The following is a 13,336-nucleotide window of genomic DNA, read 5'->3' as shown; positions in this document are numbered from 1 at the left end:
ATCTTTTTTTTTTTTTTCTAACATCTTTATTGGAGTACAGTTGCTTTACAATGGTGTATGAGTTTCTGCTGTATCACGAAGTGAATCAGCCATACGTAGCCACATCTCCTTTACAGGCAAACTTTCTTCTCCATCAGTGCTTGTCTCCCCAGGATGTAGTTGTTGCTTTTCCTCTTTGCCGTGACCTCTAAAATGCATTCAGGACTCTGTCTCTTCTCGCATCTGTATTCTTCTTTTCTCCTCAGTTTCTCGCTGCTGCCTTTTCTCCCGTGAACAGAGCCAATCAGCGCCTTTCTAAAGGGGATGCGTCTCTTCTGACTCTCTGGGGACGTCTCCCACCCGTCGTTGCTTAGAAGTCTCTTGCTTTGGGGTTTTGTTGATGGCCACCTTTCCCAGCAGGTGTCTGGGAGGCCATCATGAATGGACTGGAAATTTGCAGTCTTGATGACGACCCTGGGGCCACTGAACCAGGTGTGATCCCTGAGGTGTGCCCACCCCGTGTGAGTCTGCCCGGGCTGTGAGACAAGCGCCCCAGATGGCACGGCTGTAGCAGCAGAGTTATTAGCGCACGTTTGGGGAGGTTGCAAGTCTGAGGTCAGGATGTCAGCCTTGTGGGTGCCCTTTGAGACTGTGGAGACGGCCGTCTCCTCCCTGTGTCCTCCCAGGGTCGTCCCTCTGTGTGTGTCTGTGTCCTGATCTCCTCTTCTTATAGGGACACCTGTCCTATGGGATCAGGGCCCACCCTAGTGACCTCATTTACCTTCATCCCCTCTTTAAAGACTGTATTTCCTAATCGAATCACCTCCTGAGGTCCTGGGGTGAGGACTTAACCTATGAATTTGGGGGTTGGGGACACAGTTCAGCCCATAACAAGCTGTTCACCAGTTTATCGTCAGAAGTTGGTATTTACTCTTGGCCGTTCTGAGACCTTTGCACGTCGACAGGATAGCCATCCCTTAGCGTTGTGTCTCCCTGTATCCTAACATCTGCGTGCACCCGAATCTTAACGTCTACCTATACGTGTCCAAACGTGTGTCTGTACACGTAACGTTAACATCATCTGTGCCACATCTTAGCACATCGATTGGGTACCTGTACCCATAACATGGATCTCTGCCAAACCTTAACATGTGTCCACACACATATCTCGACATCTGTTCACCTATACGAGTATCTTAACATCCACCTAGAGATCGATCTTAACGTGTATTTATACACATAACGTGACATCTGTCTATGCCATGTCTTAACATGTATCTGTACCAATAACATCGCTCTCTACCAAATCTTAGCATCGCCGCACACACAAATGTGGGCCTCGGTCCATCTGTATGAGTATCTTAACATCTACCTAGGGATGTATCTTTTCTTACAAAATAATCATCTGCTCATGTGTTGGTTTTTCTGTTCTAATACCTATAGACATATCTTAACATCGATCTCTACCAAATCGTTTTTTTGTTTTGTTTTGTTTTTTTGCGGTACGCGGGCCTCTCACTGTTGTGGCCTCTCCCGTTGCGGAGCACAGGCTCCGGACGCGCAGGCTCAGCGGCCATGGCTCACGGGCCCAGCCGCTCCACGGCACGTGGGATCTTCCCAGACCGGGGCACGAACCCGTGTCCCCTGCATCGGCAGGTGGACTCCCAACCACTGCGCCACCAGGGAAGCCCTCTACCAAATCTTAACATCTGTCCACACACGTCTTGCATCTGTCCATGTATATGAGTATCCTAACATGGACCTAGAGATATATTGTTTTTTTTAAAGATTTAATTGAAGTATAGTTCATATACAATGTCGTGTTAATTTCTGCTGCACAGCAAAGTTATTCCCTTATACGTATATATGCATTCTGTATCATATTCTTTTCCATATGGTTTATCGCAGGAGAGTGAATACAGTTCCCTGTGCTCTACAGTAGGACCTTGTTGTTTATCCATTCTCTATATAATAGTTGGCGTCTGCTCACCCCAAACTCCCACTCCATCCCTCCGCCACCCCCTCCCCCTTGGCAACCACCAGTCTGTTCTCTGTGTCTGTGAGTCTGTTTCTGTTTTGTAGATAAGTTCATTTGTGTCTCATTTTAGATTCCACATAGAAGTGATATCATATGGTATTTGTCTTTCTCTGTCTGACTTACTTCACTTCGTATGATCGTGTCTTACCGAGAGATATATCTTAACATGACCTGTTCATGGAACACGACCTCCGTCTAAGTGCCGTCCCAGCATCCGTCCGTCCCTGTCTCTTCCTGTCCCTCCGAGGCGCAGCCCTCACTCCCGCTCTGGTCCCGCAGGTTCTGGACGGGGCACGATGACCGCTTCCTGTACATGCTGATGGAGTTCGTGCCGGGTGGTGAGCTCTTCAGCTACCTGCGCAACCAGGGCCGCTTCTCCAGCTCCACCGGGCTCTTCTACGCCGCGGAGATCGTCTGTGCCATTGAGTACCTGCACTCCAAGGAGATCGTCTACAGAGACCTGAAGCCGGAGAACATCCTGCTGGATAGAGACGGTCACATCAAGCTCACTGACTTCGGGTTCGCCAAGAAACTGGTGGACAAGTACGTGAGCATTTCCCCCGTTTTCCCATCTTCCCGCCCCCTGCCTCTGGCAGCGTGCTCTGCGTCCTCTGCGCTGTGACCTCCTTTTTCTTTAGATTCCACACAGAAGTGACATCGTATGGTATTTGTCTCTCTCTGTCTGACTCACTTCACTCAGTATGACAATCTCCAGGTCCATCCACGGTGCTGCAGATGGCATGATTGCATTCATTTTGATGGCTGCGTAATATTCCATTGTGTGTCTATATATATATATACACACACACACACACACACACACACACCACATCTTTATCCATTCCTCTGTCGATGGACACTTAGGTTGCTTCCATGTCCTGGCTATTGTAAATAGTGCTGCAATGAACATTGGGGTGCATGTATCTTTTCGAATTAGAGTTTTCTCCAGATATATACCCAGGAGTGGGATTGCTGGATCACATGGTAGCTCTATTTTTAGTTTTTTGAGGACCCTCCATCCTGTTCTCCATAGTGGCTGCACCAGTTTACATTCCCACCAACAGTGGACGTGTTTTCCCTTTTCTCCACACCGTCACCAACTTATATTACGGCTTGTCTTTCTTTTTTTTTTTTTTTTTTTTTGGGGGGCGGTATGCGGGACTCTCACTGTTGTGGCCTCTCCCATTGCGGAGCACAGGCTCCGGACACGCAGGCTCAGCGGCCATGGCTCACGGGCCCAGCCGCTCCGCGGCACGTGGGATCCTCCCGGACCGGGGCACGAACCCGTGTCCCCTGCGTCGGCAGGCGGACTCTCAACCACTGTGCCACCAGGGAAGCCCAGTTATCTATTTTATACATAGTATCAATAGTGTATATATGTCCATCCCAATCTCCCAATTCATCCCACCACCCCTCCTTCCCCCTTGGTATCCATACATTTGTTCTCTACGTCTGTGTCTCTATTCCTGCTTTGCAGGTAAGTTCATCTGTACCATTTTTCTAGGTTCCGCATATATGCATTAATATACGATGTTTGTTTTTCTGACTTTCTTCCCTCTGTATGAGTCTCTAGGTCCATCCATGTCTCTACAAATGACCCAGTTTCGTTCTAGGCTGCTGTTAAATGCAATCTGATTTTCCCCTATAGAATTTCATCTATTTCTTGGCTAAGAATAAAATGGGATGGTTTTACGTAGAAGAGTGAGAAGACTTTATATAGTTTTAAAAATTGGTTTATGGCATTGGTGCTGCCCCCTATTGGTAACATGTGGTATATAGTCCACCTGCTAGTTTTTTGGTTTTTTTTTTTTTAATCATTTTATTTGGAAGCCCTGATTCAAACAAACAACCAATAAAATGTTTCACAAATTCACTCGGTGATAAGTTTGGCCAACCGCCATCATTTTACAGCTGAGAAATCTGAGGCCCTGAGAGGTAAGGTAGTTTGCGTGTATCCCCACAATTGCCAAGTGGTAGTACCTTGTGGCTTCCAGGTTAAACTTATTTCCCTTACCAAGAGCCTCTGTTCACGGAAGCACCTCAGAGGGGCACTTAGGAATGAAGAGTGGGTATGGGGACCACTTGCCTCTGCTGGACCCCTGTGTCTGCCACTCTCCAGCTGGAGAGATTGAGTACGTTGTATGTTGTCGTCACCCCGTGTGCCTTGGCTTTGCTCGTCTGTGTAATGAGAAGTGTTCCTACCCTGTAGGGTGATTGGTAACAATGGATGGGTCTGCTCGATGGAAAGTATTTCCTAAGAACGGTTCCCCTCATGTAGTAAGCATTGAGTAGACAGTAGGTGCTTCTGACTTTATCATGCCCACCCTCACATCATCATCACCACCACTGTCACCACCATCATCATCCCATAGATATCACCTTCATCACCATCACCACCGTCATCATCACCCTCATTATCACCATCATTATCACCCTCATTATCACCATCATTATCACCATTATCATCATCACCACCATCTCCATCATCATCATCACCACCATCATCTCCATAATTATCACCTCCATCGCCACCATCACCACCACCTTCATTGCTCTGGACTGAACTTGTGTTCCTCCAAAATTCATGTCTTGAAGCCCCAACCCCCACTGTGTGGCTGTATTTGGAGATCATGTTGTTAAGAAGTAGTTAAGGTCAAATGAGGTCATGACAGCGGGGTCCTAATCCCATAGGATTGGTGACCTTATGAGAAATGAATTTCTCCCAGTTCTGGAAGTCCATGGTCAGGATGCTGGCTGAGTTGGTTCCCGGTGAGGCTCTCTTCCTGGCTTGTAGACGGCCTCCTTCTAATACAGTAGAGAGATCTCTCTCTCTTCCTCTTCTTTTAAGGACACGAGTCATTGGATTAGTCCCAGTCTTAACCTGATTACATCTGCAAGACCCTATTTCCAAATACATTCACAGGTACCGGAGTCTAGGACTTTTGGGGGGGAACACAATTCAACTCAGTGGAGGTGCCATGGAAGGCAGTGGGGGAGTCGGAACACATGAGCAATTGGACATCTGTTTCACAGAGCATACTTGGATATCGGTCTCCCACCCCCAGTTGTGGTGGACCTGATAACAGTGAGAAAACTGAGAACGGCGGGTGTCACTTGGCCCTCTCTTCAAGAGCCAGTGAGCAGAAACGATAAGACCAGGGGCATCGATAATTCACAGCCTGGACCAGCACACTCTCCCAGTAACATCCCCCACTGTCTGTCTTGTCGTAACACATTGACTGCAGTCTGAAGCTCTTTCTAGCAATTTGTGACTCTCTACCTCCAAGAAGCATGGGGGCTTTTTGCAGGAAGCTTTTTTAAGTATAAAGAGAATTCTCTTAAAAGGAGAAGACTGCTTCCACCTTGCCCAGTAATCATCTGCTATGCACCTGGGTGTACACATGTCTGTTAGAGTCCCTGCTTTCAGTTCTTTGGGGGCCTTAACCAAGGACTGAAGTTCCTGGGACTTAAGGAAATTCTCTTTAACTTTTTAGGGAACTGCAGTACTGTTTGAAATCTAAGGCTTTAAGGACGTGTACTGCAGTCTGAAGCTCTTTCTAGCAGTTTAAGCCTCTCTACACCCAAGAAGCCTGGGGGCTTTTTGGAGAAAGCTTTTCCTTGAATCAGGGGGTCAGGCTACCTGAGTTTACTGAGAAACTGGAAAGTCATACAGCCTTCCATCTGTGCCCCATACCCCAGGATGAAGCCAGGGAGAGACTCACCTTTCCACATGTAAGCGGAGACACCACACCTAACACAGATACAATTATCTGCACCCACCTGCACCTGGTGAGGACATCAGCTAAGCGCCAGGCTTCCAGCTAGATTCAGGCCACCGTGGATGTGCCCCACCTGGGAACACAGCATTCACGGGCCAGTACCTGGATCTCTCAGCAGAATTAAAGAATTTCATGAGCCAAAGCAACGAGGGTTGACTTTGAGTTGACTCAGCTGGGTGTGGCGGGAAGAAAGATGCTCCTAAGCTTAAGTCTTGGGGACAAGAAACTCCTAGCTGGACCGCCAGGTGGTTCTGTGCACCCTGACGGGATGCCTCTTGAAAAAGCCCAGCAGGTAGCGTGAGCCCCTTCCCGCTCGACTCCGTGTGGGAAGAACCCACGTCTCCCATCTCCTTTCCTTCCTTGAACTTACGGCCACCTTCTGCACCCACATTCCTGGCTGGTTACCAGACCATACAATTTCTATCTGCACCAACGTAACGTGACCTTCCATTCCTTCCATAGGATTTGAAAGTGGAATGGTACTTTGTATCACAGAGGGTTCTACGGAAATGGGAAAGAGTCTGTCGTGTGAAAAAAGAATCAGAGATTGGGAATGGAGAGGTGTCATGGAGAAGGGAAGCAGGGACCCAAGAGCACCTTTGGGTGGGTTCCTGGAGAGAGCTGAACACTCCCGCCCAAGACCCCCAACACTCCAGTGGACCTGGGGAGGGCTCGGACCAGACGCACTGCTTACACAGCAGGGTCAGCGTGAGCTCGATGTTGGGCAGAGAAACAGAGAGAGTGGACAAACGTATCAGTGAGCAGACACTGTTACGTTCTTTACGTTAAACCTGCAAGATAGGGGTTTCTTCTATCAGTGCTTCATCATTGCATCTCTTGTTGGAGGAGTTCTTTGCAAAGGATATTTTCTCCCTCCTCAGATGCCGTTCCTTTCTCCCTGTCTACAGACAGGTGCCAGACACAACGGCAACACTAGGCAACCCGGGCACACGTGGTCTGGACCTGGGCTGCAGCCCAGAGTTTTTAAGTGGCTGCCCCAGAGACATGCTCCTTGGCACAAGCGTGCCAGCTGGACGTGGCTCCCACACAGCTCTGTCTGGACTTACTGGTCCCGGATCCTTTCCAAACCCGCCCTTGGTCCAGCTTCTGCCGACGTCCTGGCTACCTTACCTTGACTCTGGGTATCAGACACCTGTTCCTGGATCTCCCGCCCACGGGGACACCCTCCTTTCTTAGCCTCTTCTGTCTCTGCACTTTATAAAATTTTAATTGTGGCAAAATATAGGTAGCATCCAAGATACCACCTTAACCAATTTTAAGCGTAAAATTCAGCGTATGAATCACATTCAGTACGTGGTACAGCCATCCCCAACCATCCATTTCCAGAACTCCTTTCTTCTTGCAGAACTGAAACTCTGTCCCCGTTAAAACGTGCCAGCTCCCCTACTTCCTCACCCTCAGCCCCTGGACCCACCATCTGCTTTCTGTCTCTTGTGAATATGACTCCTCTAGGGGCCTCATGTAAGTGGAATCATTAGGTAGTTTTCCTTTTCACTGAGCGTAATGTCTTCAGGGTTCTTCCATGTTGTAGCAGGTGTCAGAGTCCCCTTCCTTTTCAAGGCCGAATAATACTCCATAGTCTGGATATATTCCTTTTTGTTTATTCATCCGTGAGGGACCCTGGGGTTGCTTCTCCCTTTTGGCTGTTGTGAACAGTGCTGTAATGAACACACGTGTGCAGATATCTCTTCAAGACCCTGCTTTCATGTCTCGTGGGTATATGCCCAGGAGTGGGATTGCTGGATCGTAACGGTGGTTCTATTTTTAGTTTTTTGAGGACCCTCCATAGTGGCTGCACCATTTTACATTCCCACCTACAGTGCAGGAGGGCTCCCTTCTCTCCACATCCCGTCACCACTTGTTCTCTGTTTTTTTGATGGTAGCCATCTGCATGGGTGACGGTGAAGTGGTCGCCTCTGCACTTTCGACTCTTTCCTCTCGCCGAGCCCAGGGCAAAGTCACAAGGAGAACCTGAAGTTCTTCCTCATGGAAACCCCATCGCATCCCCTTTCTGAGCTGTAGCTCCTTGTCTACGTGACATGATGTCATCTCTCCAAGCCTGAGGGGGCAACTGGGTGGTCAGCCTCTTTAAAGAGATAAACGTGGACATCATCATGACAATTTTCTGGACCTCCAAAGCTGTGTTTCCAAATGTTTTGTTTCCCTGGCCATCATTTAGCTTGTAGCCCGTCACGTAGCACAAGTTATAATACCCAGTGTGGAGTGTGAAAACCCCAGGTGCTTTAGAAGCAGAGGTGAACTGGGTGAGGGCTGATGTGATATGGCCCACATGGGGTGGGTGTTTGGCTTCTGAAACCGTCATAACAAAGTACCACAAACGAAGGGGCTTAACCCAACAATGTTACAGCCTCACAGTTCTGGGGGCCAGCATAGGAAATCAAGGTGTTGCCAGGGCAATGGTCCTTGTAAAGGCTCTAAAAAACCATCTGTTCTGTGCCCCTCTCCTAGCTTTTGGTGGCCTCACGTGTTTCTTGGCTTGTAGATAAAGAAGCTAGGAGATGTGTATAAAATGGAATATTATTCGGCCATTAAAAAGAAGGAAATCTTGCCATTTGGGACAACATGGTTGGACCTTGGGGGCGTTAAAGTGAGATAAGTCAGTCACAGAAGGACGCATACTGTGGCATCTCACTTAACGTGTGGAATCTAAAAAAGCTGAATTGGAGATCCCACTCCTGGGCATATATCCAGAAAAGACGAAAACTCTAATTTGAGAAGATACATGTGCCCCTGTGTTACTAGCAGCACTATTTACAATAGCCAAGAAGACATGGAAGCAACCTCAGTGTCCATTGACAGATGGATGGGTAAAGAAGATGTGGTACATGTATACAATGGAATATTACTCAGCCATGAAAAAGAATGAAATAATGCCATTGGCAGCAACATGAGTGGACCTAGAGATGATCATACTAAGCAAAGTAAGTCAGACAGAGAAAGACAGATGTCATATGATATCACTTCTATGTGGAATCTAAATAAATAATACAAATGATCTTATTTACAAAACAGAAACGGACTCACAGACTTAGAAAACAAACTTATGATTACCAAAGGGGAAAGGGTGGGGGAGGGATAAATTAGGAGTTTGGGATTAACAGATACACACTACTGTATATAAAATAGATAACCAACAAGGACCTACTGTAGAGCACAGGGAACTATATCCAATATCCTATGATAAACCATAATGGAAAAGAATCTGAAAAAAATATGTGTTTAATTGGATCACTTTGCTGTACACCTGAAACAAACACAACATTGTGAATCAACTGTACTTTAATTTTTTAAAAAAACAGCTGAACTCATAGAACCAGAGGGTAGAATGGTGGTTGCCAGGGGCAGGGGATGAGCGGAAGGGGAAATGGGTGAAGGTACAAACTTCCAGTTATATGATAAATATGTTCTGGGGATTTAGTGTATATCATGATGACAAACACACACCAAAAACACAAAACAGGCAGATGACATTGATTGCCTTGGACGCTTACCCAACGTAAGAACGTGGGCTGGAACCAGACGGTTTCCAGATCTTCTTAGTGGTTTAACAGCCTAGCTGTGTCAGTTGCACTTTGGGGAAGAGAAAGTCACCATTCAGACTTTGGCCGAAGGCGCCGATGGAGCTCATAGCGCATGTGTCACAGCAGCGTTTTCCCTGGCATCTCCTTTGGTTGCCCTTTTTTTTTTTTTTAAGATTTTTTTGATGTGGCCCCTTTTTGAAGTCTTCATTGCATTTGTTACAATATTGCTTCTGGTTTATGTTTTGGTATTTTGGGCCACCAGGCCTGTGGGATCTCAGCTCCCCGACCGGGGATGGAACCTGCACCCCCTGCATAGGAAGGCAAAGAACCACTGGGCCGCCGGGGAAGTCCGTGGTTTCCCTTTTGGATATTAATCACTATCGCTGATCTGTCATATAAAACGTGAACATGACCATAGCGTGTTATTTTCCTATGCTTTGGACACAGGGTTTTGTTTTGTTTTTTTGGGGGTTTTTTTTGCGGTACGCGGGCCTCTCACTGCTGTGGCCTCTCCCGTTGCAGAGCACAGGCTCCGGACGCGCAGGCTCAGCAGCCATGGCTCACGGGCCCAGCCGCTCCGTGGCATGTGGGATCTTCCCGGACCGGGGCACGAACCCACGTCCCCTGCATCAGCAGGCAGACTCTCAACCACTGCGCCACCAGGGAAGCCCTACAATTTTTTACTCTTGATGAGAACTTTTAACATCTATTCTCTTAGCAACTTCCAAATGTACAATACAGTATTATTAACTATATAGTCACCACGACATATGTTACAACCCCAGGACCTAATCTTTCAGCTGGAAGTTTGTATTGTTTTTATCTTTTCACGGGTGAATTTTTGTTAGCAAAATCCTCCATACTGAGATATACAAATAAAGAGAAAATTAGGAAAATCATTCTTTATTTTCCATAGGGCATAAAAATTTAGATATTTCAGCAGAAATGTTACAAATTATAAGTTTTAATTAAACATTGGGGCTTTTTAAAGTATAAATAGAATTCTCTTAAAAGGAGAAGAAGACTGCTTCTCCCATCTGTTGTGGGAGCACAGGGAAGGGACGACCCAAATAAAAAACAACCACCCACGCGATCAGAAATCTCCGCTTTCTGCGCTGGGTCCGGCTTGGCTGGTTGGAATCTCTTGCTTTCAGCCAGCTGTCCTCTAGGTGGCGCTAAAAGGTAAATATTTTGCAAGTCTCAACTCGTGGGGAGAAAATCCTTTCCCAAGCTGTCCGCCCCATTTAAACCCCAAACATCCCAGAGCCCCTTAACCTGAGGATTTCCAAAAGCCACCACGGATACTAAAATGACCGCGAACCCACAAAAACACTTCAGGCCTTTTGCAGAGCAGGTGGAAAAGGCACTTAGCTGTCGCTTTGCGTTTCCTCTGGGGGCACAGAACCAGCTCATTTATTCATAAAGCAGACGTCTGGGTTCCTGAGGGTCGTTCCCTTGAGTCAATCCTTGAATCCTTTTTTCCATCATTTTATGGGGAAACAGGGACTGGGGGTTTTGCTTCTGAGCAGCAAAGGTAAGCACCAAGAAGAAGACACAGCCGTGATAACAGGGCCGTCACTCAGATTCTTTCTTGGTTACAGAGTGTTTGTTATAAAGGACAAACGTCAGGGAAGACGAGGTTACTGTCTTTATCTACCGGGCGAGGGTTTAATGCATCTTGTCGATCAATTCAGTGACTAACCTTCAGTGCCTCTGAGACGCACGCACTGGCCAAGCACAGCTGAGTTTTGTGGACCCCCTTCTCTGCCCACAGGACGTGGACCCTTTGCGGGACCCCCGAGTACCTGGCCCCCGAAGTCATCCAGAGCAAGGGCCACGGGAGAGCCGTGGACTGGTGGGCGCTCGGCATCCTCATATTCGAGATGCTCTCGGGGTGAGTCGGGTTTCCGTGGAGAAGTCGGCGGCGAGTCCCTGCCCCCCTCGCTGGCCCTGGGGTGCTCAGCCCGCCCCCAGGATGGGGCACCGGGGGTCGGGGGCAGCTTCTCGGGGTCGGGGCGCACGGCAGTTTCCCGCTGCTGGTGACGGTGATATGAACGGACCGTCCGGCTTGATTTCCAAAGAGCGAAAGCGGAGGCTTGAAGGACCAGCAGGGCACAGCTGTCGAGGTCTTCCGTCCTGTCTGTAAGTGTCCCTGTCTCCCAAGAAAATGCTGTTCATCTCCCGCACGGACGCTCTGGAGTGATTCCCGGAGCTGGGTAACGTACGTGTTGGATCACGCAACTGAGGACGTTATGAACGGAGAGTGTGCCGGAAGGGAAAGGGTGTTCTTCCCTGGAATCCCAAACGTGCCTCGGGGGAGGTTAGGAGTCACGCTGCCCCTCGTCCAGAGAGCCGAGAGTCGGACTGTTTCTCGGGGTCGGCATGATTAAATAGTGAAGTGTGTGGCTTCTGCGTGAGACGTGCAGGATGGACACAGAAAGCAGGCCTCCCCCTCGTAGAAACCGTGGACCTGGGGATTCTCCCCCGTCCTGTGAACGCGAGGCTCTTCTGTCTGACGGGCAGCCCTCCGTCCACACTCCCACCCCTTCCCTGTGTCCTGCCTTCTTTGGCGGCTGTGCTTTTTGCTGGTAAGTTTTGCAGACACTGAGTTTGCTCTGGTTTTAATAAAACCCGGAGCCTGTTCCATGCCTGTGTGATTCCCTGCAGGGCTGGTCCACAGCTTTCAGTTGGAAAGAAAGATGGAAAGAGGCCTTCTGCTGCATTGAGTGTGTGAGCAGCCAGGGGGGAATCTCTGCAAACCTGTCCGTATTCATCTGTCAGTCGTCCCTCTCTTCATCGTCTACCTGTGATCTCTCTGTCGTTTATATCTAGTTATCGTCTGTGTATCTGTCATCTGTATCTATCTGTCGTCTTTGTATGTCTTCTCTATTGTATCTGTGGTCAGCTCTGGTATCTATTTACATAATATACCTATCTGCCCACTCTTGTCACCTGTTTATCATCATATTTACCTATCATCTAGTTTGTCATTTTTATCCATCATCTATCTACCTATTTGTCTGTCTTACTATCTGTACCTATTTATCTCTAACTGCATATCTGCTGTCTATCATCTGTATGTCATCTATTCTATGTATCTATCATCTGTCATCTACCTATTCTATCATCTACCTGTATCGATCTCTAACTCTCTATGTATTTTTATCTACCTATCGTCTATTTATATCTATTTCTAACTGTATATCTATTAATTCTTAGCTATCTGCCTTTCTGTCAATCATAGATCCATATCTATCAATCATAGATCAATATTTGTCAATCATAGATCAATATCTATCAATCATAGATCAATATCTGTCAATCATAGATCAACATCTATCAATCATAGATCAATATCTATCAATGTATCAAATCTTTTCAGTTTTCCATTGCTCTTCAGTCAAACACCTCTAGCAAATCACATAGACCCAAGTTTCTTCATATGCACCCTAGCCCAGGAAGTCCTCATCAAAGCAGCACGCTGAAATAAATGGCATGTACGGTCGAGCCACCAAGAAGGTATAGAAACTGTACATCTTTCTGCACCTGTACTTGATCAGCTTCCACGCTCAAGCCAGCAGCATACCTTCCCTCCTGTACATTGCTGACCACGAGAGGGCAGCCTTGTCCGAGGAGAATTGAATCCCGGCGCCCAGTCATGTTGAGCAGAATGGGGTCCACGTGTCCTCTGTTTTGTCTTTATTGTTCGGTTGGACTGTAATAGTGCAGAATACAGTCATGCGGAATATCATTAGGAGAGGCAAGGTTGGAATATAATACACTGTTAGAACACAGTGTGGACAGACGACAATAGAAAATTATTAAAATAGAGTAGGATAGGGTAGAATTAGAATATAATATTAGGATATACTAGAATTATTATGAGGGTTATTATATAAACATAATTATTAGAATTCTAATAATTTAATATGCTATTTTAATAGTAACGAAGATACTATTAGGATATAATATATTAA

The 13,336-nt window shown here is 47.2% G+C and overlaps 1 protein-coding gene across 4 annotated transcripts in view; it reads left to right on the top strand.

The window, feature by feature from the left end:
• PRKX (protein kinase cAMP-dependent X-linked catalytic subunit) overlaps positions 1 to 13,336 on the top strand; it is a 90,351-nt gene that overhangs the window by 52,806 nt on the left and 24,209 nt on the right. For all 4 annotated transcript variants that reach the window (XM_027095461.1, XM_027095462.1, XM_027095463.1 and 1 more), the window contains exons 3-4: positions 2,297 to 2,560; positions 11,134 to 11,253. In XM_027095461.1, coding sequence (XP_026951262.1) covers positions 2,297 to 2,560; positions 11,134 to 11,253 — 384 coding nt within the window. The remainder of the gene's footprint in view (positions 1 to 2,296; positions 2,561 to 11,133; positions 11,254 to 13,336) is intronic.

This window comes from Aethalodelphis obliquidens, unplaced genomic scaffold, assembly GCF_003676395.1.
Source record: "Aethalodelphis obliquidens isolate GAN/ISIS:26980383/991018 unplaced genomic scaffold, ASM367639v1 scaffold91, whole genome shotgun sequence".
In the NCBI taxonomy this organism is placed as follows: Eukaryota; Metazoa; Chordata; class Mammalia; order Artiodactyla; family Delphinidae; genus Aethalodelphis; species Aethalodelphis obliquidens.
The sequence above is the reverse complement of the archived record's forward strand: the minus strand, read 5'-3'. Positions and strand labels throughout refer to the sequence as shown.